This window comes from Ursus americanus, chromosome 21, assembly GCF_024610735.1.
Source record: "Ursus americanus isolate L20-20 chromosome 21, mUrsAme1.1.p, whole genome shotgun sequence".
Classification (NCBI taxonomy): Eukaryota; Metazoa; Chordata; class Mammalia; order Carnivora; family Ursidae; genus Ursus; species Ursus americanus.
This window is the reverse complement of record NC_142147.1, coordinates 48229643-48255252: the sequence shown is the minus strand read 5'-3', so window position 1 is coordinate 48255252 and position 25610 is coordinate 48229643. Positions and strand designations below refer to the sequence as shown.

Sequence of the window (25610 nt, the reverse complement as noted above, 5' to 3'; positions counted from 1 at the left end):
GTGCGAGCTCTAAGATGGGAACACAGGAGAGGAGCAGGATTTGGAGGAAGATGTCAATTTCATTGTAGGACTTGTTAAGTGTGAGATGCCTCCGGGAATGGGTCTAGGAAGGTCTGTGATGGGGGCAGGTGGCTTCAGCGGAAGTGAGGGGCACTGGCAATCAGCGGGGGCTCATGGGATCAGCAAGCGCTTTTGGATTACTAGTGGATCATTGGGACACTACGGGCATTGTGGGGATCGATGAAATTTTGGAACAGAAGAGGGTGTTGGAGGACCAAGTGAGATTGCTGAAGATAGTGAAGTCATGGAGATATGTATTGGAGGTTGGTGGGAAATGTGGAAATGTTTAGGGTTAACGTTAATCAGTGGTGGGTCGGATGAAGTTCTTGGAATTTTATGGAGACACTGGAGATCAGCGGGGGCTGGGAGATCATCAAGGGTGGGGAGGAGTGTTTGGAGATGCTGTCGCCAGACAGGTATTTTAGGACGTCAGTGGGAAACACTGGAGGTCCGGAAGGTGTATGTTGGGAGTCTAAGGAGGCACTGGAATCACTGGGGTCATCTGTGACGTGATGGGAAGGCCAGGTTATGAACCAGGCCATCTCTTGAGGGTCCCTCCGTTGCTAGGCAAACGGTTCCCAGGGCGCCGTTGCTAGGGATTTGTGCTTTTCCATGACCCCGCCCCCCTCCCTCTGGGCCGCGCCCCGCAGCCAACCACACGTCGGTCTTTGACACAAAGGCCACGCCCACCTTTCGCCCCGCCCCCAGCCCCAGAACCGTTACCCGAGCGACGGCCTGAGCTCATCCCGCCTCTCGATCCTGTTGCCAATCGAAGAGGCGTCGCTCGGGTGACCACCCCACCCCTTCCGGCGCGGGCCCGAGGCTTCCGGCAGGGGGCCCGGCGGCGGGCGGCGGTCCGGCAGCGGCGGGGCCCGGGCTGGGGGGGGGGCGCCCAAGATGGCGGCGGGCGGCGCGGAGGGCGGCTCGGGCCCCGGCGCCGCCATGGGGGACTGCGCGGAAATCAAGTCGCAGTTCCGCACCCGCGAGGGCTTCTACAAGCTTCTCCCCGGCGATGGCGCCGCTCGCAGGTCGGGTCCGGCTTCCGCCCAGACCCCGGCGCCGCCCCAGCCGCCGCAGCCCCCGCCCGGCCCTGCCTCCTCCTCTGGCCCCGGCGCCGCGGGCTCCGCGCCGTCCCCGCCGCCCGCAGGCCCGGGACCAGGGCCCGCACTGCCCGCCGTGCGTCTCAGCCTCGTGCGCCTCGGGGAGCCCGACGGCGCCGGGGCCGGGGAACCGCCCGCCACGCCCGCGGGGCTGGGTGCCGGAGGAGACCGCGTCTGCTTCAACTTGGGCCGCGAGCTCTATTTCTACCCGGGCTGCTGCCGCCGCGGGAGCCAACGGGTGAGCGGCCTGCATCGTGGTGGCCTCGGTGCTGGCAGAGAGGATAGGGCCCCGTGAGGTGATCGAGAAGTGATAGGAGGGTCCCCGAATGGATGTGGGGTTCTGAGATAGGCATCCTCGACGTGATGGACATCCCAGGGGGAAGGGTGCCCAGAGGTAGGTAGTGCAGAATTCTAAAAGGTGGTGGGAGCCTGGGAGGCCCTCTGGGGTGCTAGCCATCCTAGAGGTGATGGAGAATCTTGAGGTCATGCAGGATCCCCAGGTTATGCGTGGGGGTTCTGGAGTGGGATTTTGGAGAGATTCTGAGATGCTATGGGACCCTCCGTGGTTCTGGGTGGTAGGGAATCTGCCCATGATGGGGAATCCTGAGCTGATGTAGGCTTGAAAGTGATGGAGAACCCAGGGGTGTTGCAAGTCCAGAGGTGGTGTGGGGGGTGGAGGATCTTGAGGCTTTGGGAGCAGGTGAGGATGATTGTAGAATTGGTGAGGCACTTAGAGGTGATAGAGATCCTGCAGGCATATGAAGTCTTAAGGAACACTGGAGTTCGGGAGATCATGAGGGTCCTGGAGGGAATGAGAATCTCTGAGCTGATGGGGAGCTGGAAGTGATAAGAGCCCAAAGAGGACATCCTCAGGTGTGATGGGTATTTCTAGAGTGATGTAGATCCCAGAGGGGATGAGACCCTTGGAGGTTATGGTGGTCCCCAAAAGTGATGGAGATCCTGAGAGCCCAGAGGTGATGAAGGACCAAAAATGTGGGGGACCGTGAGATTTAATGTGTCCATGAACCGTGATGGGGGTCCTGAGATTTAGGGACTCCAAAGTAAAGAGAATCCTGGGATGTTGGGTGTTAGAGTCCTGGGGATTTGGGTGACCCTACATTTTGGGGAGCTTAGAATATTGAGGTGCTAAGATCCAGGGGGAGTTGCTGAGTCTGTGGGACAGGACTGGAAAGGAATTGGAGCTCAGGGACTGTGGGGACCCCAGGCCTTGATACTGAGGCGAAGGGTGTCCCTAAAGTTAGGGGGTCCAACTTTGGAGGGAAGCACCGTGGTCTCATGTGGGGTGGAGAGGGGACACCTTCCTGTCTGTTTTTTCTTTTACTGGGTCTGTGATTTGGGTCCCCCTTCCTGTCTGTGGTTGCCCACTCACCCATCCACCTACCCACTTCCCTTAGGGATTTAACCCTCCTTCCTTTTAGTGGTTTCCCCCAACCTCAACACCCTCTTCCTTCCTCTCAGTGGTAGAAGCTATTAACTCCTTTTTTTCCCACTGCTCAAGTCCATTGACCTCAACAAGCCAATTGACAAGCGGATCTATAAGGGTACCCAGCCCACCTGCCATGACTTCAACCAGTTCACTGCTGCCACAGAGACCATCTCCCTGCTGGTGGGGTTCTCAGCCGGCCAGGTGCAGTACCTGGATCTCATCAAGAAGGACACCAGCAAGCTATTCAATGAAGAGGTGATTATGGGCCCCCGGGGCCTAGAATGGCTCCCCCTCCCATGAACCACCCCCACACCGTTGCCATGAAACTGCAGCTGCCTGGGGAGCAGTGGAGGCCTGAGAGGGGCAGGATGCAGGAGAGACGGGATGGACTGACAGATACATGGCATGGGGTCACAGACAGCAGCTAGTGGGATACCAGCTAATAATGACAGTTGCACCTGCCGTGCTCAGGGCCTCTGCTGTTCGCCCTGTGCTGAACCCATTTTTCCTTGAGCTGTCCTCCAAGGGTTAGGGATTGTGGTGCCCGTGTTGCAGGCAAGATAACCGAGGCTAGTCATTAGTTGGGACTTGTTTGAAGCCAGAGTCCTTGGTCATCAAATTCTGGGTCCATGGGCACTGGATTCAAATCGTTGTTGCACCATTGACTCACTATATGGTTTTGGGGAGGTGGCGGTCCCTCCTGAGCCTCAGTTTTACTTCTCTGCAAAATGGGTTTCTCATCCCTGCCTCACGGGACTGTCATTACGAAATCGTATGTGGAGATGGCTCAGTCCTGGCTAGGCTTGGCGCAAAAGGACATGCCAAGGAACGACCTTATCCGTGGGCGGGAGCTGCTCTTGTCCTCTGGCTTTTCGCTCTGTTCAGAGGAGGTGTTCCAAATATACAGAATGCATGAATGGCAGAAGGGAGCGAGGGTAACAGCGGTGAATGGATTAAAAATTCAGCAGCTCATCCATTCACAAGATATTTATTGAGCATTTGGTCTGTGCCAGGCGTTGTTCTAAGCACTGGCGATCTCACATCTTAGTGAACAGAACAGACGGAGGCCCTGCCTTTGTGGGGCCATCTTCTAGCTCGGGGAGCAGACGGTTATCAAATAAGTGAAGTATGCCGTATGTCAGAAGGTGGTGAGTGCCACAGAGAAGACTCCAGCAGGGCAGGGGGGTGTGGAGTGTGTGGGGAGGTTTAAATTAAGGAGGCCGGTCAGGAAAGGCCTCACTGAGGGGGGTGACATTGAAGTAAAGACCTGAAGGAGGCAAGACCGTTGTCGGGAGTGGGGGGGACATTCTGAGTAAAGGGAACAGCTAGGACCAACGCCTGGAGACGGGATGCAGAAGGGCTGTGTGGCCAGAGCAGTTATTGAGGGGAGGGTGGGAGATGCGTCCTGAGAAATAACTGGGAGACCCTGGCCTCTGGAGGGTCGTGGTAAAGACTTTTGGCTTTCAGAGCCTTTCTCGACCAGGGTTCATCTCAGCCAGAGAACACAGAGACGATGTGATTCTTTTCTAACTTCTTCCGAGAATGAGAAGCAACTTAGATGCCCGGGGAAGAGGTTAATTCATTGTGTACAGTGCGTGCCGAGGGGCTTTGGGGCTCCGTTCCTTCCAGAACCCTGCTTGAGAAAGGCTGCCGTGGGGTTCGCAGAATTAGAGCGCCTGGTGCCGGCTTACATTTTAACAGCATCTGTCTGGCAGCTGAGTGGCAGTGGCGGCCTGGTGGCCAGTAAGGCCAGTGCCTGATGGAGGTGGTGGGGGAGTGGGTGGAAGAGGGCAGGTTCTGGGTGTGAGCGAAGGAGTGTACGTGAGTTGTGAGGGGGAAAACGAACAGAGGCGCATGTGCAGCTGGCAGGACGGGGCTGTCGCTCGTGTGTCCAGGAAATCGTTTCCGGGCACCTCCCGTGTGCACAGGTCTGTGCGCTGGGGTTAGACCAGCGAACCACCCAGATAAGGATCCCTTCCTTGGGGGAGCTGATGTTCTGTGGAGCCTGCCACGGTAAAGACAGAGGAGAGGGTTAGACAGATGGGGAGAGTTCCCTGAAAGGCAGCGCTGTCCCCTTGCGGAAGCCGGGACACCACGCCTCCGTGGAGCTCCCTGTGGCTGCCTCACAGGCCGCCCTTCTTCCTCCGCGTTCCTGTGGCCCGGTGTCCGTCCCTGACCCTCAGTGTGGGGGGCCCTCTCCGAGGAGGTCCGGGCCACATCTGGGGGTCATTCGGGGACCCCGGTCAGGGAGGGGGTCTGCCAGGAGCGGACCGCCTTCCCCAAGCCCCGCCATCTCTCCCGGCAGCGGCTGATCGACAAGACCAAGGTGACCTATCTGAAGTGGCTGCCTGAGTCGGAGAGCCTGTTCCTGGCCTCACACGCCAGCGGCCACCTGTACCTGTACAACGTCAGCCACCCGTGCGCCTCGGCCCCGCCCCAGTACAGCCTGCTGAAGCAGGGCGAGGGCTTCGCCGTCTACGCCGCCAAGAGCAAGGCGCCCCGCAACCCGCTGGCCAAGTGGGCGGTGGGCGAGGGGCCCCTCAACGAGTTCGCCTTCTCGCCCGACGGCCGGCACCTGGCCTGCGTCAGCCAGGACGGCTGCCTGCGCGTCTTCCACTTCGACTCCATGCTCCTGCGGGGGCTCATGAAGAGCTACTTTGGGGGCCTGCTGTGTGTGTGCTGGAGCCCCGACGGCCGCTATGTCGTGACGGGTGGCGAAGACGACCTGGTCACCGTGTGGTCCTTCACCGAGGGCCGTGTGGTGGCCCGAGGCCACGGCCACAAGTCCTGGGTCAACGCTGTGGCCTTTGACCCCTACACCACGAGGGCCGAGGAGGCGGCAGCGGCCGGCGGTGACGGGGAGCGGAGTGGCGAGGAGGAGGAGGAGCCCGACACGGGGGGCACGGGCTCGGGCGGGGGACCCCCCCTCTCCCCGCTGCCCAAAGCCGGCCCCATCACCTACCGCTTCGGCTCGGCCGGCCAGGACACGCAGTTCTGCCTGTGGGACCTCACCGAAGACGTGCTTTACCCCCACCCGCCCCTGGCCCGCACCCGCACCCTCCCCGGCACTCCTGGCACCACGCCGCCCGCCGCCAGCGGCTCCCGGGGTGGCGAGCCCGGCCCTGGCCCCCTGCCCCGCTCACTGTCCCGCTCCAACAGCCTCCCGCACCCGGCAGGCAGTGGCAAGGCAGGTGGCCCGGGCGCCACTGAGCCGGGCACGCCGTTCAGCATCGGCCGCTTTGCCACGCTCACGCTGCAGGAGCGGCGGGACCGGGGGTCAGAGAAAGAGCACAAGCGCTACCACAGCCTCGGCAACATCAGCCGGGGCAGCAGCGGGGGCAGTGGCGGCGGGGACAAGCCCAGCGGCCCCGCCCCCCGCAGCCGGCTGGACCCAGCCAAGGTGCTGGGCACCGCGCTGTGCCCGCGCATCCACGAGGTGCCCCTGCTCGAGCCCCTGGTGTGCAAGAAGATCGCCCAGGAGCGGCTCACGGTCCTCCTCTTCCTGGAGGACTGCATCATCACCGCCTGCCAGGAGGGCCTCATTTGTACCTGGGCCCGGCCGGGCAAGGCGGTGAGTGGCCCCACGCCGGCCTACCCAGGGCCCAGGGAGCGGCGGGCGTGGGCAGGAGGGTTTGTCGCAGTCGTAGCCCTTAGCCCTGTGGGATGAGGAGAAGCCAGGGAAATCTTAGCGTCCCAGAGCAAGTATGGGGCTTCTAGAACGCTCCTTGGCAGCAGAGAGAGGGTTGGGTAGAAGAGACAGCTGGGAGTGGTGAGGACCACGGCCAGCCATCTGAGGGGTGGCCAGTGGACCCAGCACAGCCAGGCCTTCTCACTTGTCACTCAAAGCCAAATCTGAGTTTTTATGGGAAATATGATTTGTGAATTGTGAAACCCTTTTAATAATGCGGGTCAGATTCTGTGGGCAGCACTGAGCCTGTGGGCCTGCCTTCCGGCCTGGATCTCAGACTCTGGATCTGAGCCCACCGCTGGAGTCCAGGCTTGTGGAATCCCAGCTTGGGTTCCAGGGGTGCTCCCTGTGCGGCCTTGGGCAAGTCTCCGCTCCTTGCTGACCTCTGTCACCTCTTAGGGAGCCTTGAAGGTGGGTGGTGGGTGGACGTGTCCACCTCCTGGGGTAGCTGTGGGGTTCAGGAAGGTCTCAGTGAGGAAGATCCCAGTAAGGGGAGCACAGGCCTGGCGCCTTCTGTCTTTGGAGCTCTTGTCTCAGAGGGCTCAGCTCCACGGGGTTTGGGCTTGTGTGCCGGGGGTGCTAGGTCTGAGGGCCAAGCTTGGTTCCCTCAAAGGCGGTTTTAGAATTGTAGGGTCTTGAATCCTTAGAACTTTATAACACAGTCTCAGAGGCAGGGTCGTTGGGATTTGGGGAGTCTGGCGAGTCCTGAAAGAGACCCCCCTATCTCCCTAGTTCACAGACGAGGAGGCCGAGGCCCAGACAGGGGAAGGAAGTTGGCCCAGGTCACCCAGCAAGTCAGTGGTAGAGGTAGGATCGTCCCTGAGTTCTCTTCCCCTTACCTCCCCAGTCAGAAAGGGCCCCGAGTTCCCCCCATCCTCTCCACCACTACCCCACCCTCTCTACTCAGGACCACCCGAGGACTTTGGTTATTGTCTGAGAGTGCTGCCTGCGGGGCCAGGGAAGCTAGCAGAGCTGGGAGTTCCCGACCTAGAGCAGCGGCCTCTGTCTGGGGGGCTCTGGGGTGGACCAAAGGGCAAGGCCAGGGTGGCAGCAGCCCTGGGGACTCCGGGCTGGCTCCCTCCCCACGGGACTGGTGGGAGCCCCAGGCAGTCTCTAACCCTCCTGTTTCCACTCTCGTCTTCCCCAGGGCATCTCTTCCCAACCAGGCAACTCCCCGAGCGGCACAGTGGTGTGAAGCCATGGATGTCGGGGTCCCCCCCTCCATGTTCCCCGCCTCCTAGCCATAACCCTCCCGCTGACCTCATGGATCAACGTATTAACAAGACTAACCATGATGGATGGACTGCTCCAGTCCCTTGCCCTGCACATATTTGGGGGTCAGAGGGTCCCCCAGACTGGCCCAGACACACGGGGGGATGTAGTGGCCCGTGCGGCCTCAGCCTTGTCCCCACCCACTGCCAAGTACAATGACCCCTTCCTCTGAAACATCAGTGTTCGCCTCATCCCTGTCCCCAGCATGTGACTGGTCACTCCTGGGGGAGAGACCCCCCACCCACAAGCTCTGCAGTGTGCCCCTCATCCTGGGGTCAGGGCCGGGGTGGCCCACCCCTCCCCTGGCCCCCCACCCTGCCCTCGCTGTTGTTTGTGCTTTTGAAGAGTGTTAAATTATGGAAGCCCCTCGGGGCCCTCCCTGTCCCCCAGGACCTCTTATTTATACTAAAGTTCCCTGTTTTCACAGTGTCTCTGTTCCCTTCCGGGAGGTGTGGAGGGAGTGTGTGTGGACTTCGCTACAGTCCTAGAATCCAGCGACTTCCACCAAAGGAAGAGTTAGGCCCTGCCTCTCCCGACCCAGTCCCCTCCCTGCTCCCTTCTCGTAGCAGGAAGAGCTGAAGGCCGGAGGAGGGACTGACTCAGGGCGCACCGCTGGTGGGTCCCCCGCCTGCCAGCCCTCCAGCCCTGAGCACGGCCCTTGGGACACAGAACGTTGCCCTGGCCCCCAAACTCTGGAGGAAAAGTGCCGCCAGGGCCCCCTTCACAGTTTGAAAGTGCCCGAACTGTCCAGGTCAGATATGGGGGGCCTGCCCAGATGGGTCCCCCAGGTAGCTCCTGAGGTGCCCAGAGTGTGCTGAAGTCTTGGCCTCCTGCTGCCTCCGGCCTCCTGGCTCATGTGGCGCAGGCGGCCAGAGCCAGCTGGAGACCATGGTTTCCTCCGGAGCACTGTCCACCCCTGCCGAGAACAACGAAAATCCCTCCTGGCTGGCTCTCCGGAGCTGCAGGGAGGGGTGTCTTCCCGCTCTGCCCTCCACCCCCCGAAATGTTTCTGTTTCTAATCCTAGCCTGGGCAGGAATGTGGCTGTGCGGCCAGGGTCCAAAGAGCTATTTTGGGGGCTCCTTTGCCTTCCCCAGGCTTTGGCCAGTGGGTCACCCCTGGTCCTGGCTCCTGAGGGCCTCCCTTCCCAATTCTCTCACCACCCCTTCCCCACCTCCTGCCAAAAAAAAGTCCGTGTAAAGCAGAGGGCCTGAGGGCTAAATTTAAACCGTCCCAAAGTCTGAATCCGTGGCTGAGTCACCCGCGAAGCTGCCCTGGCCTCCTGCCCCCCCTTCCCAGGCCTCACCCCTTTCTCCCCCACCCCGATTCCAGGGCTTGAGAGGGGTGTTACCCGATCATTCTGAACCTCAATTGGCCCCCTCAGAATGGGAGGGCTCATCTTTGGCATCTGCCACACCTGTAGCTTCCTCTGTGCTCCGCCTTTTTTGGGGGGCAGGCATAGTGCGAGAGTTGAAATTCTCCACCCCCCATCTCACACTGACGCATTCTGAGGGGCCCTGGAAGGAGGGAGTCGGGGGGCCTGGCTCGCGAGGGGTTAAGGCTGGGAGGCGGGAGGGGGCCGAACCGAGGGGTGGGGAGAAGGGGAGGAGGCCTCAGCAGCAGAGAGAAGTGGCCAGAGAGGCCCAGGGGACAGCCAGGGACAGGCAGACATGCAGCCAGAGCCCCGAGGCCTGGACAGGGGCTGCCAGGCCCCGTGACGGGAGGACCCCGAGCCCCTGGCCCGGGGAGGGGGCCATGGTGCTGCCTGCCCAACATGTCAGCCGAGGTGCGGCTGAGACGGCTCCAGCAGCTGGTGCTGGACCCTGGCTTCCTGGGGCTGGAGCCCCTGCTCGACCTTCTCCTGGGCGTCCACCAGGAGCTGGGTGCCTCCGACCTGGCCCAGGACAAGTATGTGGCCGACTTCTTGCAGTGGGGTGAGTGCCTGCCTGCATGGGTGCCCCAGGTGGCGGGGGGAGGGGGGTCGGAGCAGAGGCAGGAGATGGGGCTGGGCACAGTGGCTGATAGTTGGGGGCAAGATGGACGTGGGAGAGCCTCCCACTCAGGAGCCCGGGACTTGGTCCTGGGTCCTAGGGTGACATGCCCCTATCCCTGTGGCACCCTGGCAGGGCAGGCTGGGGTCAGCAGAGGCTAAGGCAGCCATGACTCAGAACGGTGACCCAGGAGCCATGGTAGGCTGCACTGGGCACAGCCTCCTGTGGTCCTTCTCTACCCCCTCTAAGCCTAGGGACATGCTTGGAGCCCCCTATCCTAGGACCCCCCCAACCACCAAAATGGGCCCCATGGCTCTCCACCCTGGTCTCCCAGAGCACAGGGGCAGGCGGAAGGGACAGCATGGGGCAGCTGCCAGGGGCGCGGCCAATGGGCAGGTGTTCGGCGCCAGCCTCTCCAGCTGCTCCAACAGGTGCCCAGGCACTGGGAGGGTGCGGTGACTCAGGCCCTGGGGGAGAACCAGCTCTGCAGACAGGCGCCACCCGGCACCCCCACCCCCTGGATGGAGGAGGAACACTTTAGGGTTCTTCTGGGTGTGCCCACTTTCTAGGGTCTGGCTGCCCTCTCCCCCCAGCCCTGGTCCATCTAGTCTGCATGGGGCAGCCTTGACTCCCCTCCAGCTCCCCAGGTCCCTCGTTCCCATGACTTCTGACCTTCTGGCTCTCCCACAAAGTCCCTTCTGGCCAGGTCTGTCCCTGGAGACAGGTCTGGAGGGAAGATGCTTCCACCTCAGTCTCCGGCCTTGTCTGCCTCCGCCCCTCCTCCACCCCAGGACTCAGGCTCCCTTGGTTTTCTGTCACTCTGACAGCCTGCCACTCTGTCCCTGCGCGGGTTTGTCCCTCGGTGGCTTGCGCTTGGTCCTTGGGCTCTGTATGTCTCTGTCTCTCTGCCTCCCCCCCCCCCCCCGCCGCTCCCTCATTTGTTGTGTTCATCTCTTTCTTACACCAGGCCCCGCTCCTGACCCTCCCATTTCGCAGATAGGAAGGTGGAGACTAAAGGCCAGGCCACTCAGCCCCTGGAAGAACTTTCTCCCCACCTCTCCCAGCCCTTAGTAACTCTCTCAGCCCCGATTTTGCAGAGCGGGGAAATTGAGCTAGCAGGGTAAACTGAGCCCTGAGCTGGGGGCAGGGGTCCGGCTCTCCTGTAAGGAGCACTCCTTTTGTGGCCTGAGCAGCACCCTGCGGCCCCTCCCCTGCCAGGCTGCCCGGGGCGGGGGAGGGGGCCCGGGTTCCTGTTGCCTTAAAAGGGCTAAACGTCTTGGCTCTCTCCTCCCTCCCCCGTCCTGGGCCCTGGCTGGTTCTTCCCTGCCGGCCCGCTCTCCCCGAACCTCGTGGGGGCCCGTCTCTCCCTGCCATAGCCCACTCTATCTCCCCTTACTCTCACTTGAACCCATCCCTCGCTCTGTCCTGCCTCCCAAGTCCCCAGAGTCCTCCACTTCCCTCTCCCGGTGCCCCTGTCTCCCCTCCACCGGCTCCTCCCCTCCCTACCTCCCTGCTTTAACTTTCCTAGCTGTAGGACCTCGGGCCAACCTCTTCACCCATCTGAGCCATGATTTCCCCTCCCGTAAATGAGGGGTAACGAAAGAAACCCTCTTCCTGGAGCTGAGGACAGAGCGAATACACCAGAGCCTGGAATTTGGGTCCATGCTGGCTTTGTCTTCCTCTCCTGTTCCTTCTCGGGGCCCCATCCCCAAATCCAGTGTTTCCCAAAGTGTGGTCCACAGCCACCAGCATCTAGGCCTGCAGGTGCTGGGCTAAACTGAATGTTCCAGGACAGGCTCTGGGACAGACTGAGAACCAGTGGGGTGGGCCTGGCAGGCACTCCCACTCCAAGCTGGAGTAGGGGTGGGTCCTGAAGCTCAGGGGACCCTAAGGACTGGGCCTCACCTCTTCTCCTTCTGTTCTTCAGAGCTTCCCTTCCCCAGAGCCCGCCCTCTCCACCGGCTCCCACTAGAGCCCCTCTGGCCCAATACACTTCCCAAAAAGGGGTTCCTCAGGCATCCCACCTTTTTTCTGTAGGAGGGCATTTGGGGTCCCCAAAACTTCACACAGTGTTTTTGTAGGGAAGCCCTTGGAAGGCTGACAGTCCTAGGAGAGAGACAGAGAGAGGAAAGAACAGGGGACAGAGGACCGAGGGACAGAGAGGGGGAAGACTGAGGGGCAGAGGGTGGGACTTCCTCCTGTCTCCAGTTTCAATCCCAGTTACCCTCGGTTCTCACCTCCCCCTGCCCCCCCCCAGTGGAGCCCATCGCGGCGAGGCTTAAGGAGGCCCGACTGCAGAGGGGTGACTTCGAGATTCTGAAGGTGATCGGACGCGGGGCGTTCAGCGAGGTGAGCCTTGAGCAGCGGCTGCAGCTTGGCGGAGCAGGGGACGGGACTTTTCGTGCCGTGGGCGGGACCCAGGGGTTTGGGGCGGGACCTTAGAAATTGATGAATGACTGAGTTGAGAAAGCCTGCACCAGCCGGGCGGGGGCGGGGCTTGAGGTCGCTGGGTGTGGCGTTAATCGTGGGGCGGAGCCACGAGGAGGTGGTGCTAGGGGCGGAGTCCAATCTGGGCGGGCCAGCGTGTTTCCCCCGCCACCTCGGCCCCCAGTCACTGTGTTTCGGCCTTTAGGTAGCGGTGGTGAAGATGAAGCAGACGGGCCAGGTGTATGCCATGAAGATCATGAATAAATGGGACATGCTGAAGAGAGGCGAGGTGAGGGCCGCGGCCGGACGTGCAGGGCGCTAGGATTACCCACCCCTGCTCCGGCTCCTGTCCGCTTTAGTGCCTCTGGGTGTCCGCAGGTGTCGTGCTTCCGCGAAGAGAGGGATGTGTTGGTGAACGGGGACCGGCGCTGGATCACGGAGCTGCACTTCGCCTTCCAGGATGAGAACTACTTGGTGAGCCCCAGACCCGGGGGGCATGGGGAGATGGACCCCGACCCCGAGGCTGTCAGTGAACGAGGCGCGGGGTCAGGGAGAAGTTCTAGACTTGGGGAGCTGCCTCGAAATGGCAGCGGTGTCTCGGGTGTGGTAGGAATTGGTCTTCCTGTCCCGGGATGGGAGATGTCCCTTACCGCTCTTTTCCCGGGCTGATTCTAGAGGACCCTGTAAAGATGCCACCGTCGGGGTGGGGGTGGGGGATCTCTTACCTGGACTGGGGTAGCTCTCTACGATCTATGTGGGGGCCCCTGGGCAGGGTATTTAGGCTCTGTACTTTGGGCACTGGGAGCTCTCTGGGCTCTCTTTTCCCCTTCTCTGTCCAGTGATATCCTGGGACAATTCGGTTTTGGGGGAGGGGAATGGCTCTGGTGTGGCCTGGGAGATCTCTTGGGCTCTCTTGGGGCTGGGGCCACGGGGTCTCTGCCGAGGGATGGGGCATCTGCGGGAGTCTTTGTCCCGGGCTATCAGCGGTCAGCGCCGAGGGGTGCGACTGACCCCCCCCATGACACGCCCCCTGCCAGTACCTGGTCATGGAGTACTACGTGGGCGGGGACCTGCTAACGCTGCTGAGCAAGTTTGGGGAGCGGATCCCGGCCGAAATGGCGCGCTTCTATCTGGCCGAGATTGTCATGGCCATAGACTCAGTGCACCGGCTGGGCTATGTACACAGGTGGGCGCAGCAGGGGCTGAGGGGCGGGGGCTGAGGGCGGGGCCCAGAGAGGGAAAGCAAAAGTTGCCCCCGGGCAGGGGGCAGGGTGCCGCCAAGGTTGGAGCCCTGAGGGGGCGGGGCCTGGAGAGGGACCTCATTGGTTGGAACCACTGGGGACAGGGCCAGAGGAGGGGGTTCAGAATTGCAGAATCCCCTAAGAGGGGGCCGCAATTGGAGAGCATGGTCCGTAAGAGGGTGGGGCCCCGGGGCCGTGCTGCCTGGAGGGGTGGAGCCTGGTGAGATGGATGGAGGGAGGCTCACTTATCACCCCCCACCCACCTTCTGTTTGCGCAGGGACATCAAACCCGACAACATCCTTCTGGACCGCTGCGGCCACATACGTTTGGCCGACTTTGGCTCCTGCCTGAAGCTGCGGGCGGACGGAACGGTGAGCCGTGCGGTGCGCCGCTTCGGGCATCTCAGGCCACCAAAGAGGAGTGGGGTCAGGTGGGGGGACCGGAAGTCCAGAGTGTGGGGGGCAGGGCTGAGGCTCACAGGTAGAGTTAGGGTGGGGTCGCGACCGGATTTGGAGGGGAAAAGAGAAGGCAGGCAGGCATACCTAAGTGTGTGAGCGGCTCGGGGTTAGAACAGGCAAGGGGAGGGACTAAGCACTCGGGGCGTGGTTGGGAGGAGGCGGGGCCAGAGCTCGGAGGGGCGGGGCCGAGCCCAGCTCTGCATCTTTTGGCTCAGGTGCGGTCGCTGGTGGCTGTGGGCACCCCGGACTACTTGTCCCCCGAGATCCTGCAGGCCGTGGGCGGCGGGCCCGGGCTGGGCAGCTATGGGCCCGAGTGTGACTGGTGGGCGCTGGGAGTGTTCGCCTATGAAATGTTCTACGGGCAGACGCCCTTCTACGCCGACTCCACGGCTGAGACCTACGGCAAGATCGTGCACTACAAGGTGAGCACGGCCGCAGGAACCCCTGAGCTCCCTCCACGCATACTGCCACGCTAACGTCCCCCGCCTTCTCTCCCCCTCGTGCAGGAGCACCTGTCTCTACCGCTGGCCGATGCGGGGGTCCCTGAGGAGGCTCGAGACCTCATCCAGCAGCTGCTGTGTCCCCCTGAGACGCGTCTGGGCCGGGACGGAGCAGGTGATTTCCAGAATCATCCTTTTTTCTTTGGCCTTGACTGGGACGGTCTCCGAGACAGCGTGCCCCCTTTTACGCCGGATTTTGAGGGTGCCACTGACACGTGCAACTTCGATGTGGTGGAAGACGGGCTCACTGCCATGGTGAGCGGGGGCGGGGTAGGTACCTGCGACCCCTGCTGGGCACAGGGTATTCCCCCCCACCCCAATCCTTCACCCAGGAAGTTGGGCTTAGAATAGTACGCATCTCCTGAGGTCTTGAAATCAGTCGTCTCCCAGAACACCTGCTCTGTGCCCACCCAGTGCTGGGAACCCAGCAGTGACCTGGATTCGCAATCCAGTGGGGAACATAGACTGGTCCCCACACAACGACGCCCCAGAGAGTTGGGGGGGGGTGTAGGGCTGAGATGGGGAAGGGCAGGGAGTGGGGCTCCTGACCCAGCATGGAAAGTCTTGGAGGGCTTCCGGAAGGAGGCGCTATTTGAGCTGAGACCTGGAGGGATGAGAAGTGAAAGGCAGGAAACCACCGTAGTGCGGAGGAATCTCTCGTAGGCCATCTCTCTCTCAACTGTGACACAAGCTATCCCGAGTGCATGTTCAGCCTGGGTGCCCTTGTGCCAGGTCCTGTGGGGACACACAGGGACCAAGCCAGCCCTGGTCCCGGCCCTCATTCACTTACAGCCTGGAGAAGTATCTAATTACAGTGTGGGGAGTGCCTGAGGGAAGCCGCGGGATACAATGAAATTTGAAAATGAGGGAGGGGCCACTTAAGATAGTGCGAGCGGGTGTTTAAGCCCAGACTGGGAGGGGCGAGGGACCAGCCCGGACAAGCACAGGTCACCCCACATCCGTGTTTCTCTTGTATAGGAGACGCTGTCGGACATGCAGGAAGGCATGCCACTGGGGGTCCACCTGCCGTTTGTGGGCTACTCCTACTCCTGCATGGCCCTCAGGTAGGCACTGCCCCTGAGCAGCCTGTGAGGAGTGGGCCGGGGGTGCCGGCCTCCAGAGGCCCCGGGGGGCTGCCCAGGGGCACCCAGTAGGATTGCAGGATCAATCTTGGAACTTTACTGCCTTGGGACCAAGGACTATTAGGAATCCAGAGAGGTAGGACCTTAAAATCTCAGACCATAAGACTGTGAAATTTTAGATTCAGTTGTAAAACGTCAGAGCCACAGACCCAGCCTTTCAGAATCTTCCAACCTTCAACTTTCAGATTTCTAGTACAGTCATGGGACCTCAGAATCTTAGAAAATAAGTTTAGAATTTCTAAAGCAATCTTAAAAGAATACAAACTCGTTGAATCACTCATATAACCATAAAGCCTTTTTTTTTTTTTTAAGATTTTATTTATTTATTTGTCAGGGAGAGTAGAGAGCAGAGAGCGAGCACAAGCAGGGGAAGCAGCTGGCAGAGGGAGAAGCAGGCTCCCAACTGAGCAGGGAACCGGATGCGGGACTTGATTCCACGACCCCAGGATCATGACCTGAGCCCAAGGCAGACACTTAATTGACTGAGCCACCCAGGCGTCCCCATAAAGCCTTTTAAAAACATTAACTATACAAACAGTACCTTGCTTGTCACAAGTAAATTAGAAAATACGGGCAAGGAAAAGGAAGCCCACCATCAGGGACGGTCCCTGGCTCACATATGCGCACACACATACTTGACAACTGTGAGAAAATGCCGTGTTCTACTCTGTTTTGTTACTGGACAATGTATCGAAAATGCCACTTCCTTTTTTTTTTTAATTTTTAAAAAGATTTTCTTTATTTATTCGAGAAAGTGCGAGCACAAGCAGGGGAGGAGCAGAGGGAGAGGGAGAAGCAGACTCCCCACTGAGCAGGGAGCCCCATGTGGGGCTGGATCCCAGGACCCTGGGATCATAACCTGAGCCGAAGGCAGACACTTCACCGGCTGAGCCCCCCAGGTGCCCCACAGATGCCATTTGTTACCGTGAATGAACACCAGCACGAGCCCTTGCGCAGTATTCTCCCCGTGGGGACTCAGTTAACCCATCTCCGTCACAGCCTGAGCGCGATGAACAGCGGCGGCTTGGTCTCCATACACCCAGGCTCATCAGGCCCTTGAAACCTGTTTCCACGAGAGGGCGTGTTGGGCTGGAGGGGACATACACTTTTATTGCGATTTCATATTCCCGGGGAGGGTGTGACCCCTTCCCCGCTGCTGGGGACGGTGGGGGCAGGGCACTGACGACCAGAATCACAGTCCTGCGATCCCACAGCCAGTCTAAAGACCGTATCTTTGGAGGTGGCTAGAGTTGGGTCGGGTCCCCCTCACTGTCCTGATGTCCTAAGGAGAGAGGTCTGCAAAGGTCACATGGAGAAGGAGGAGATGAGCAGAGCCCAGAGCATGGGTGTCTGGACCCCCGGATCTGCCAGAAAGTGCAGAGAGGCGCTCCCAGGGGCCTGAGGCCATGGGAAGGGGAGGCCTTTACTCCCAAGAAGGGGACCTGTCCCACCAACCTGGCAATTTGTTCCCTTCTCTCTGCCCCTCCCCCTCCTCACACTAGGGGGTCTTCAGGGTCTGGCTCTCCCCTGGCCACAGAAGAGGGAGTCCTGGCTCTAAACCCAGGGGCTGGGCAACCTCTCGAGGGGGGCCAGCTCCCCCTCCCCTTGCCCTGTTCATCTCCCCAGGGACGAGGAGCCCCCAGGCCCCACAGCCATGGAACTGGAGGCCGAGCCACTGCCTGAGCCACCTGTGCGAGCACCCAGCCCGGGGCCCCCCGTGCCCCCACCGCCCCCACTGGAGCAAACAGTGAGTCTTTGAAGGAGAAGGCCAGTCAGGGACGAAGGGGAGAGAAGGGCAAGGGCTCCGGGGCTCTTGTGTGGTGCGGAGTGCCAAGCCCTCCAGGAGCTCACCTGACAGAAAGTGACAGAAAACAAAGTAGAGACAAAGTTACTTTAGTCAGAAATGATCCCTGTGAAGAAATTAAAACAGGCCATTGTGTGTGGGAGCAGGGGGGCTCTGGGGAGGGGCGACCCGGAAGAGAAGGAGGAGGACCACCCATGGGAAGAAAGGTACCCACTGGGCAGCAGACGGAACTTCAAGGCAAAGGTTTACTCTCCATCAGGGAAGGAAGGTGGTAAGGCTGACTCGTTCCAGAATGAGGGGATGGGAGACTGAGGCCAATGGGAAACAAACCAAACAGGGCGTTTTGGGGAGGCAGGCCTTCCCCTGAGGGCGCTGAGGGGCTGGGGAGGAGGAGAGGGACGTGGTCAAGTTGGGTCAGAGTTTTAGGAACAGCTCTTTGGTTCCTGTGTGTGTGGACGGTGGGTGGGAAGGGCCCAGACCAAAGGCCGGAGACCAGGGCAGGGCTGGGGTTAGTGAGGCAAGGAGACCCGGGTCACCGCAGGAGCTGTGAGGATTCCCAGAGATCTAGAGGACAAGGCAGGGCGCCTAGAGCCTGTGCCCGGGTCTTGGGTGCTGCGGGAGCCACGGCAGCCCTAACCGCGGTCCGGCCCCGCAGGCTGAAGCGGCGGCTCCGGAGGCCACTCCGGCCTCGGCGGAGGCCCAGGAGGCCCAGGTGACGCTGCGGGAGCTCCAGGAGGCCCTGGAGGAGGAGGTGCTTACACGGCAGAGCCTGAGCCGGGAGATGGAGGCCATACGCACAGCTAACCAGAACTTTGCCAGGTCGGGGTCGGGGCGCCGGGTCGGTCTCTACAGCCAGCAGCCGGTCTGGCTCCGGTCCGGGAGGGCTCACGGTCTTTTCCTGCCCGCAGTCAGCTCCGTGAGGCCGAGGCCCGGAACCGAGACCTGGAGGCGCACGTCCGGCAGCTGCAGGAGCGGATGGAGCTGCTGCAGGCCGGGGGAGACGCAGGCGAGTCCCTCACGCGTCCCCTTTCCCGAGGGCGACGGGGGGGGGGGAGGTGGGCCCGCGGCGTGTGTGGACACCTGGGGGAGGGCGAGGGGCCCAGGCTGGGGCACGCCGCGCCACCGCCCTCCTCCGTCCCTCCACGCGCCCTATGCCTCTCTCTTCTCCTTCCAGCTGTCACGGGGGTCCCCAGTCCCCGGGCCACGGATCCACCTTCCCATGTAAGACCCCTCTTTTTCCCCTGTATCAAGCCTGCTGGCCCCTCTGCAGACCCCGCCCCCGTCTCCCCGTCCAGATTTAGGGATCACCCTATCTGGGGGTTCCAGGCGGCAGACACCCTCCATTCAGTCCCACGTCTACCAGCTGTCCCACGGTCCAGGCCTCCAACCAGATCCCGTCTAGGATCTCCCTTGATTCCGTCCCCGACTCCCTCCGCTGTCTCTCGCCCCCTGCCGAGGGCGGCCGGGCCGGGCTGGGCTCCGATCGGGTCACCTGTCCCTTCTCTCTCCAGCTAGATGGCCCCCCGGCCGTGGCTCTGGGCCAATGCCCGCTGGTGGGGCCAGGCCCCATGCACCGCCGCCACCTGCTGCTCGCTGCCAGGGTACGTCCGGCTGCTCACGCCCGCCCGCCGCCGCGCCCCCTCCTCGCTCCACGCACCCCAAGCCGCCTCTGCTTAGCTGCGCCTCTGCCGGGCCGGGCCCGCCGCAGGGAGGGAGGATGCCCGGGCAGCCAATCAGCACAGGCCGCTAGGAAGCAGCCAGTGGCGAGTTCGGACAAGACTTAAGGCTAGCCAGCGACCAACCGCAGCTGCCCCCGGGGGCGGGGCGGAGTGCAGAGAGGCTTGTGGACCCACCTATGGGCGTAGGCGTGGCGAGTGCCAGGAACCAATCCGTGGGCCGTGCCGCGGGGACCTGATCCCGCCCTCTTGTCCGCAGGTCCCTAAGCCTGACCTATCGGAGGCGCGTTCCCTGCTCCTGTTCGCCGTTGCTCTGGCTGCTGCCGCCGCCTTGGGCTGCACTGGGTTGGTGGCCTGCGCCGACCATCTCGCCCCGGTCTGGCGCCACCCAGGAGCCGCCTTCTCCCCCTGAACCCTAGAAGCCCAAGCCGGAGGGTTGGGTAACCTGGGCACAGCCCAGAAGCCACTCCCACCGCCTCCGCGTTCACACCGCTCCAAGCGTGGGTCTCCGCCCCAGCTCCAGCCCTGTGATCCGGGCCCGCCCCCTGGCGGCCGGGGAGGGAAGAGCCGGGCCCGCGGTGAGAGCAAGGGGATCCTGGAAGGCTTGTAACCGGGAATGCTGCAGCTGCTGCCGGGGGGAATCGCAGACCACTTCCTTCCTGCGGCCTGGCTGAGGCCCCGACATGCATGGGCAAACTGCGATCTAGAGAAGGCAGCAGGGCCAGGGCTCGGCCATGAGTTTTTCACCCTCCCCGCCTCCCCACCCCCACCCCGCCCCCATCGGCTCGCAGACCACAAATCCTTGTGCATGAGGCCCTGCTATCCCGGGAACGTTCTCTTCCTGCGGCGAACGTCTAGTGCGAGCTCCGCCCGCTCTCTCGGGAACCTTATGCTTTTGCCAGCCCCGCTTTTTCGGGGACTCCCGCGCCCTCCTCACGTAAGCTGCTCTCGGAGCCACCGCAGGCTCCGCCCGCCTCCGCAGTTTGGGTATTTATTGACCTGTCCTCCGACCCGCTGACAGGCTCCAGGACCCCAGCTCCCTAATCCACGTTTTGGATGCACTGAGACCCCGACATTCCTCAGTATTTATTGTCTCTCCCCACCTAGGACCCCACCCCCGATCCTCGCGAATAAAAGGCCCTCCCGTCTGCCCAAAGCTCTGAACTCCCGGGTGTCCACTCTCTTTGCGGTGCGGGAAGGAGGCTGCTCAGGGGGCCAATCGGAAGGCGAGTGGAGGCGGCCAATGGCCTGGCGGGAAGCTAGCGGGCCTCAGAGCTGACGAATCAGGGCTGGGGGTGGGGGGGGTGAGGACGCTGAGAGGCGTGGCCTCGGCATCCGGCCAATAGGACATGGCTAGCGAGCCACCAGGAGGCACCGCCCCCTGTCCAGCTGTGGCCCAGCTGTGCCACCCGCTCGCCGGGAAGAAGGGGGCTGGGCCGGCTGCGCGCGCGGCCATCCTCCTACCAGTGCGCCTGCGCGGGCCACGCGCCTCGGTTCCAGAGACTTGCTCAAGAAAAGTTGCTGCAAACTTTCTAACCCGTTTCCCCCGCCCCTTCTCCCTGCCAGACCCGCCCCCCTGCGGAGCCGGGAATTCCGAGGGGCGGAGCGCAGGCGGAGATGGGGAGTGGGGGGGCCTTCAGAGGACTCTGGAGACGGAGGCGTGCAGAAGCTTAGTCTCCGGGCGGAGGTGGCTTCGCGCCCTTAGCCCTCCCGGACGGCCCGTTACCTTCTCCGTTGTCCCGATGGGGAAACTGAGGCCCTGAGCCTGAGGCACACCCGGGGGGAGGCAAAAAAGCGCGGCCTGAGGCGGAGGGAAAACAAAAGGAGAATCACGGACAGGCGGGGAGGGGGGCGGGCACTCACAGACACTGGGACCGAGATCCAAGTGGAGAGCTGGGCCTGGCATTGCTGGGGGAGACGCGGGGTCGGCGGGGGGGAGAAGATCGGGAAGCGCGAAAGGGAGGGCGGAGAGGGGGGACGGGCGGGGGAGGGGGCTGGGGAAAGCCCGAGGGAGGAGGAGAAGGAGGGAGGAACTTCCCAAAGTTGCAAAACATGGCTACCTTGCCTGCGGAGCCGAGCGCGGGGCCGGCGGCTGGGGGGGAGGCGGTGGCGGCGGCGGCGGCGACCGAAGAAGAGGAGGAGGAAGCGCGCCAGCTCCTGCAGACTTTGCAGGCGGCCGAGGGTGAGGCGGCGGCCGCGGCCGGGGCCGGGGCGGGCGAAGCGGCGTCGGGAGCGGAGGGCCCGGGATCCCCGGGCGTCCCCGGGTCGCCTCCCGAGGCCGCTGCCGAGCCGCCCACGGGCCTCCGCTTCTCGCCCGAGCAGGTGGCGTGCGTTTGCGAGGCGCTGCTACAGGCGGGCCACGCCGGCCGCTTGAGCCGCTTCCTGGGCGCACTGCCCCCGGCCGAGCGCCTACGTGGCAGCGATCCGGTGCTGCGCGCTCGGGCCCTGGTGGCCTTCCAGCGGGGCGAGTACGCCGAGCTCTACCGGCTGCTGGAAAGCCGCCCCTTCCCCGCCGCCCACCACGCCTTTCTGCAGGACCTCTACCTGCGCGCGCGCTACCACGAGGCCGAGCGGGCCCGCGGCCGCGCGCTGGGCGCAGTGGACAAGTACCGTCTGCGCAAGAAGTTCCCGCTGCCCAAGACCATATGGGACGGCGAAGAGACCGTCTACTGCTTCAAGGAGCGCTCCCGCGCCGCGCTCAAGGCCTGCTATCGCGGCAACCGCTACCCTACGCCGGACGAGAAGCGCCGCCTGGCCACGCTCACCGGCCTCTCGCTCACGCAGGTCAGCAACTGGTTCAAGAACCGGCGACAGCGCGATCGGACCGGGGGCGGCGGCGGCGCGCCTTGCAAGAGGTGAGGGGACGCGGGCGGCGCAAGTCCCGCTTTCCCAGGGACGTGCTACCAGCCACCCCCCTCTCCCCCAAGCCCACTGCTGGAGTCAGCGCGCCGAGCTCCTGGGGCACCTCCTGCTTACACCTTCAGGCGCCCCCCAGGGCGCAGGGAATACGTGTAGACCGAACAGGCACGCGCCCCGGCCCTCTCCCCGTTCCCGCTGCTCCAGTCGCGGAGGCTGGGAGACCTCTTTCCTCTGCTCCACTCAGAGCTCCGTCCCAAATCCCATCCGTGTTCGTGGCTGGGGGGAGGCTTTGAGAAAATGGGGGGGCTGCGGAAAGGGGGACGGGCCCTTGTCCACCCACCCTGCGTGGGGGCATCCTTCACCAGGGGCTGCGGGGCCTTTCCCTGAACCGTGGCTGTTCCTTACCCCCCCACCCCCCCTCGGGGCCCAAACAGCGTGGTCCGTCGTCTGTCTTTGTTGTGAAACGTGAACCTTCCCCAGCTCCGGTTTCCCTGTAACCCAAGCCCTTCCCCTCCCACCCTGCGCGCCGGCCTCTCACTCCCTTTTCTGACGCCCGGGGGAGGGGGGGGGCGGGGGAGGCACCGGGAACTGAGCTGGCGGCTGCCTCTTCACTCTGGGGAAAGACGCTGGGCTGCTTTCAGCCGGACCCAGGGGACCCGGGGCAGCCCAGTCCTCAGCCTCTGGGGCCCGGAGGCCAAGGGGCTGGGAGAGGAGGGCCTCCTCCTTCCGATGGGGTCAGCTTTAGCTTTTATGGAGAGGTATCAATGCTGGACTGGCAGAGGCTCTTTCTCGGGGGTTTTGGGGTGGTTTCAGGAGGAGATTTTATAACCCCCCTGAAGCTTTCGGTGTCAAAGTTTGGGCTGGAGCAGGGTGGGGAGGCAGCGGTCGGCAGGCAGCTTGCCGGCCACTGGCTAAACAGGACGTTCGGGACCACCACTCACAATCCTTTCTCTGGCCAGCGAGTCTGACGGGAACCCCACCACCGAGGACGAGTCCAGCCGCAGTCCGGAGGACCTGGATAGGGGGGTGGCTCAGGTGGCTGCGGAGGCCCCTGCGCAGGGCTCTATATTTCTGGCCGGGGCCACCCCTCCCACGCCCTGCCCTGCCTCCTCCTCCATCCTGGTGAACGGGAGCTTCCTGGCTGCGGGCAGCTCTCCCGCTGTGCTCCTCAACGGCAGCCCCGTCATCATCAACAGCCTGACCCTCGGGGAGGCCTCCGGCCTGGGCCCCCTGCTGCTCACGGGTGGCAGTGGCGCTCCTCCCCCGCAGCCCGGGCCCCAGGGGGCCAGCGAGGGCAAGACCTCCCTGGTCCTGGACCCTCAGACCGGGGAGGTTCGACTAGAGGAGGCTCAGCCCGAGGCCGCTGAGACCAAGGAGGCCCAGGTGGCTGCTTCAGGGCCGGCGGGAGAGGAGGCTGCGGGGCCTCTGCCCCAAGTGGTGCCCGGCCCTCCACCGGCTGCCCCCTTTCCTCTGCCCCCAGGACCGGTGCCGTCTGTGGCAGCTCCCCAGGTGGTGCCACTTTCCCCACCCCCTGGGTATCCCGCAGGCCTGGGCCCCACGTCCCCGCTGTTGAACCTGCCCCAGGTGGTGCCCACCTCCCAGGTGGTGACCCTGCCGCAGGCGGTGGGGCCGCTGCAGCTGCTGGCGGCCGGGCCGGGCAGCCCTGTGAAGGTGGCCGCGGCCGCAGGCCCCGCCAACGTGCACCTGATAAACTCCGGGGTGGGCGTGACCGCCCTGCAGCTGCCCTCTGCCACCGCCCCAGGTACCTCCCGCCTTCCTGGGGCCTGAGGGGGGGGCGGGTGCTGGTGCTGTCAGTGGGCTTCTGGGAGTCTGGGCAGCCCATCCCTGGCACGGCCCAGAACCCTCCAGAGCCAGGCGGTGGCCTGAGGCTCCAGCCACATCGACACAGCCCCATCTCAGAGGGGCTCGTCTTGCCTCAGGCTGATCTGCCTGCCTGGCCTGCAGAGCGTCACCTTCACCCCTGCGCCTGGCCCATCTCTTGTCCCCACAGGAAACTTTCTCCTGGCCAACCCCGTGTCTGGCAGCCCCATCGTGACAGGTGTGGCCGTGCAGCAGGGCAAGATCATCCTCACGGCCACCTTCCCCACCAGCATGCTGGTCTCCCAGGTCCTGCCGCCTGCCCCCAGCCTGGCCCTGCCCCTGAAGCCAGACCCGGCCATCTCAGTGCCGGAAGGAGCCCTCCCGGTGGCCCCCAGCCCCGCTCTCCCGGACGTCCACGCCCTAGGCCCACTCTCTGCACCGCAGCCACCGCCCGTCCCTGCTGCCACCGGTGCCGCCGCCGCCGCTGCCGCCGCTGCCACCGCCGCCAGCCTGCCCTTCTCCCCGGATTCCTCCGGTCTCCTACCCGGCTTCCCGGCGCCCCCGCCAGAGGCGCTCATGCTGTCGCCTGCAGCCATGCCCATCTGGCCAGCGGGCCTGGAACTGAGTGCGGGCCCGGAAGGGCTGCTGGAAGCTGAGAAGGGGCTGGGGACGCAGGCCCCCCATACGGTGCTGAGGCTGCCAGACCCCGACCCCGAGGGGCTGCTCCTGGGGTCCACGGCAGGCAGCGAGGTTGACGAGGGGCTGGAAGCTGAGCCCAAGGTTCTGACCCAGCTACAGTCGGTGCCTGTGGAAGATCCCCTGGAACTGTGACCCCCGCCGGGGCCTCGTCGCCTCTGCTGCCCATGGTGCTCCAGATCCAGGGCTGCCCGGGACAAGGGGGCCGCCCAGACACAACTGCTGCGAGCCGAAGTTCCACACACTACGTCCACCACCCCCACCCGGGCCACGTAACCTCTCCAAGCCCTGGAGGTGCCAGGGGGCTTGCCCCTGTCCACTCCTGCCCAGGGACACCGTCCTCTGGATCGGCAGCCTCCACTGTTACAGCCCTCTCCTTGCTCTGTGCCCCAAATATATGGGGAGGTTTGGGGGTCCTGACTGGGGGGCTCTGCCCCCCTCGACCTGGTACTAGCTGTGAGCTGAACTCCCTGCACGTGGCTGGATTTCCAACCCCGTGAGCCCTGTCCCTGTCACTCCCTAAAACACTATTAATAGCTCTGCGGACATCCAGTGTTCTCAGAACCACTTGGAGTCAGAGGGCGGAGGACAGGCCATCCTGTGCCCCAGACCGATGGACCCTCCCGGCGGGGCCCTTCCTGCTGAAAAGGGAGGCAGGTGCGGGGAGGCCTGGGTGAGGCTCCCCCGGGACTAGAGCCCTCTTTCTCACATCCGGCCCCAGACCAAAGATCCCCTCACCCCTGGGGCAACCCTGACCCCTGTGTCTAGTTTGTATCATAAATCTTTATTTTTCTAGGACATGTTATGCCTCCATTTCAATTAAAATAAAGTTAACAGACAACTAGAATGTGCAGGGGTGTGGGTTACCTTCTAGATGACTTGCCCAAAGGAAACACTGAGCCATAAAAAAGCCCCACCTGAGATTCTGGCTTTCTGGCTGCTCCCTGACAGGGACGGGGGCTGGAGGTCAGTTCTGTGCTGCCGCTCGGGAAGGTGTGGGTTCTCTCCGACCGCAGGCCCAGGGTCTCCAGGTCCTGCAGGAGGAGCCCCCCACCCAGGGCGGAGGAAGCAGGGGACCAAAGGAGCCTGCCTTGCCTTTCTTGCTGGTAACAAGGGTTCCACTTTATTTTGTTGCAAACAATAAATAATCTATAAATAGAACAGGGGAGGGCGGGGTGGGGCGAGGTGAGAATGAACAGGGTTGAAACCACTGGATTCTGGGGTGGGCAGTGGAAGGGCAGAGTGAGCCCCTTCCAGCAAACTTCATCTTACTGCCTTTCACTCAGGGCTCCCCTCCTCCCGCCCTGCGGCTTCCCCCCCCCCCCCCCGCAGCCAGGTGAGGGCGGGGCTGCGGGCAGGGCAGTGGACTGCGGGCAGGCCTAGTTCAGGCGGCCCTAGCACCAGGCAAACGCACACAGCACCAGGGGCC

General features: G+C 63.0%; 3 protein-coding genes and 1 pseudogene across 8 annotated transcripts; all 4 read left to right on the top strand.

Moving 5' to 3' along the window:
• The first annotated feature begins 800 nt into the window (after positions 1 to 800).
• On the top strand, positions 801 to 7991 carry DMWD (DM1 locus, WD repeat containing). Of its 2 annotated transcripts, XM_045776292.2 has the most exons (5): positions 801 to 1398; positions 2680 to 2862; positions 4913 to 6178; positions 7028 to 7102; positions 7443 to 7991. In XM_045776292.2, the coding sequence occupies exons 1-5, from the start codon at positions 958 to 960 to the stop codon at positions 7488 to 7490; spliced, it is 2013 nt and encodes a 670-aa protein (XP_045632248.1). In that variant the 5' UTR covers positions 801 to 957; the 3' UTR covers positions 7491 to 7991. The 2 variants fall into 2 exon arrangements, with proteins under 2 accessions (XP_045632248.1, XP_087727046.1); XM_087870920.1 differs by lacking the exon at positions 7028 to 7102 and having other exon boundaries at positions 804 to 1398.
• A 917-nt stretch (positions 7992 to 8908) lies between these two features.
• Positions 8909 to 19969, top strand: DMPK (DM1 protein kinase). 5 transcript variants are annotated; one of them, XM_087870923.1, is made up of 15 exons: positions 8909 to 9499; positions 11814 to 11905; positions 12189 to 12272; positions 12362 to 12457; positions 13021 to 13169; positions 13503 to 13596; positions 13899 to 14105; positions 14190 to 14438; positions 15162 to 15247; positions 16952 to 17072; positions 17785 to 17948; positions 18038 to 18135; positions 18304 to 18350; positions 18645 to 18730; positions 19065 to 19969. In XM_087870923.1, the coding sequence occupies exons 1-15, from the start codon at positions 9340 to 9342 to the stop codon at positions 19222 to 19224; spliced, it is 1893 nt and encodes a 630-aa protein (XP_087727049.1). In that variant the 5' UTR covers positions 8909 to 9339; the 3' UTR covers positions 19225 to 19969. The 5 variants fall into 5 exon arrangements, with proteins under 5 accessions (XP_087727049.1, XP_045632249.1, XP_087727047.1 ...); XM_045776293.2 differs by having other exon boundaries at positions 8910 to 9499; positions 18641 to 18730; XM_087870921.1 differs by having other exon boundaries at positions 8913 to 9499; positions 14190 to 14453.
• LOC148108289 (uncharacterized) lies at positions 19614 to 20655 on the top strand (annotated as a pseudogene).
• A 102-nt stretch (positions 20656 to 20757) lies between these two features.
• On the top strand, positions 20758 to 25028 carry SIX5 (SIX homeobox 5). The gene is made up of 3 exons (XM_045776290.2): positions 20758 to 21660; positions 22624 to 23426; positions 23676 to 25028. The coding sequence occupies exons 1-3, from the start codon at positions 20858 to 20860 to the stop codon at positions 24314 to 24316; spliced, it is 2247 nt and encodes a 748-aa protein (XP_045632246.2). The 5' UTR covers positions 20758 to 20857; the 3' UTR covers positions 24317 to 25028.
• Positions 25029 to 25610: the final 582 nt, after the last annotated feature.

Coding starts and splice junctions, on each gene's coding strand:
- DMWD (XM_045776292.2), top strand. CDS start 958: ATGGCGGCGGGCGGCGCGGAGGGCGGCTCGGGCCCCGGCGCCGCCATG. Junction 1,399..2,679: donor GCCGCCGCGGGAGCCAACGG/GTGAGCGGCCTG, acceptor CCACTGCTCAAG/TCCATTGACCTCAACAAGCC. Junction 7,103..7,442: donor CCAGCAAGTCAGTGGTAGAG/GTAGGATCGTCC, acceptor CGTCTTCCCCAG/GGCATCTCTTCCCAACCAGG.
- SIX5 (XM_045776290.2), top strand. CDS start 20,858: ATGGCTACCTTGCCTGCGGAGCCGAGCGCGGGGCCGGCGGCTGGGGGG. Junction 21,661..22,623: donor GGCGGCGCGCCTTGCAAGAG/GTGAGGGGACGC, acceptor TTCTCTGGCCAG/CGAGTCTGACGGGAACCCCA. Junction 23,427..23,675: donor GCCCTCTGCCACCGCCCCAG/GTACCTCCCGCC, acceptor TTGTCCCCACAG/GAAACTTTCTCCTGGCCAAC.
- DMPK (XM_087870921.1), top strand. CDS start 9,340: ATGTCAGCCGAGGTGCGGCTGAGACGGCTCCAGCAGCTGGTGCTGGAC. Junction 14,106..14,189: donor GCAAGATCGTGCACTACAAG/GTGAGCACGGCC, acceptor CCCCTCGTGCAG/GAGCACCTGTCTCTACCGCT. Junction 18,136..18,303: donor GCAGGCCGGGGGAGACGCAG/GCGAGTCCCTCA, acceptor TTCTCCTTCCAG/CTGTCACGGGGGTCCCCAGT.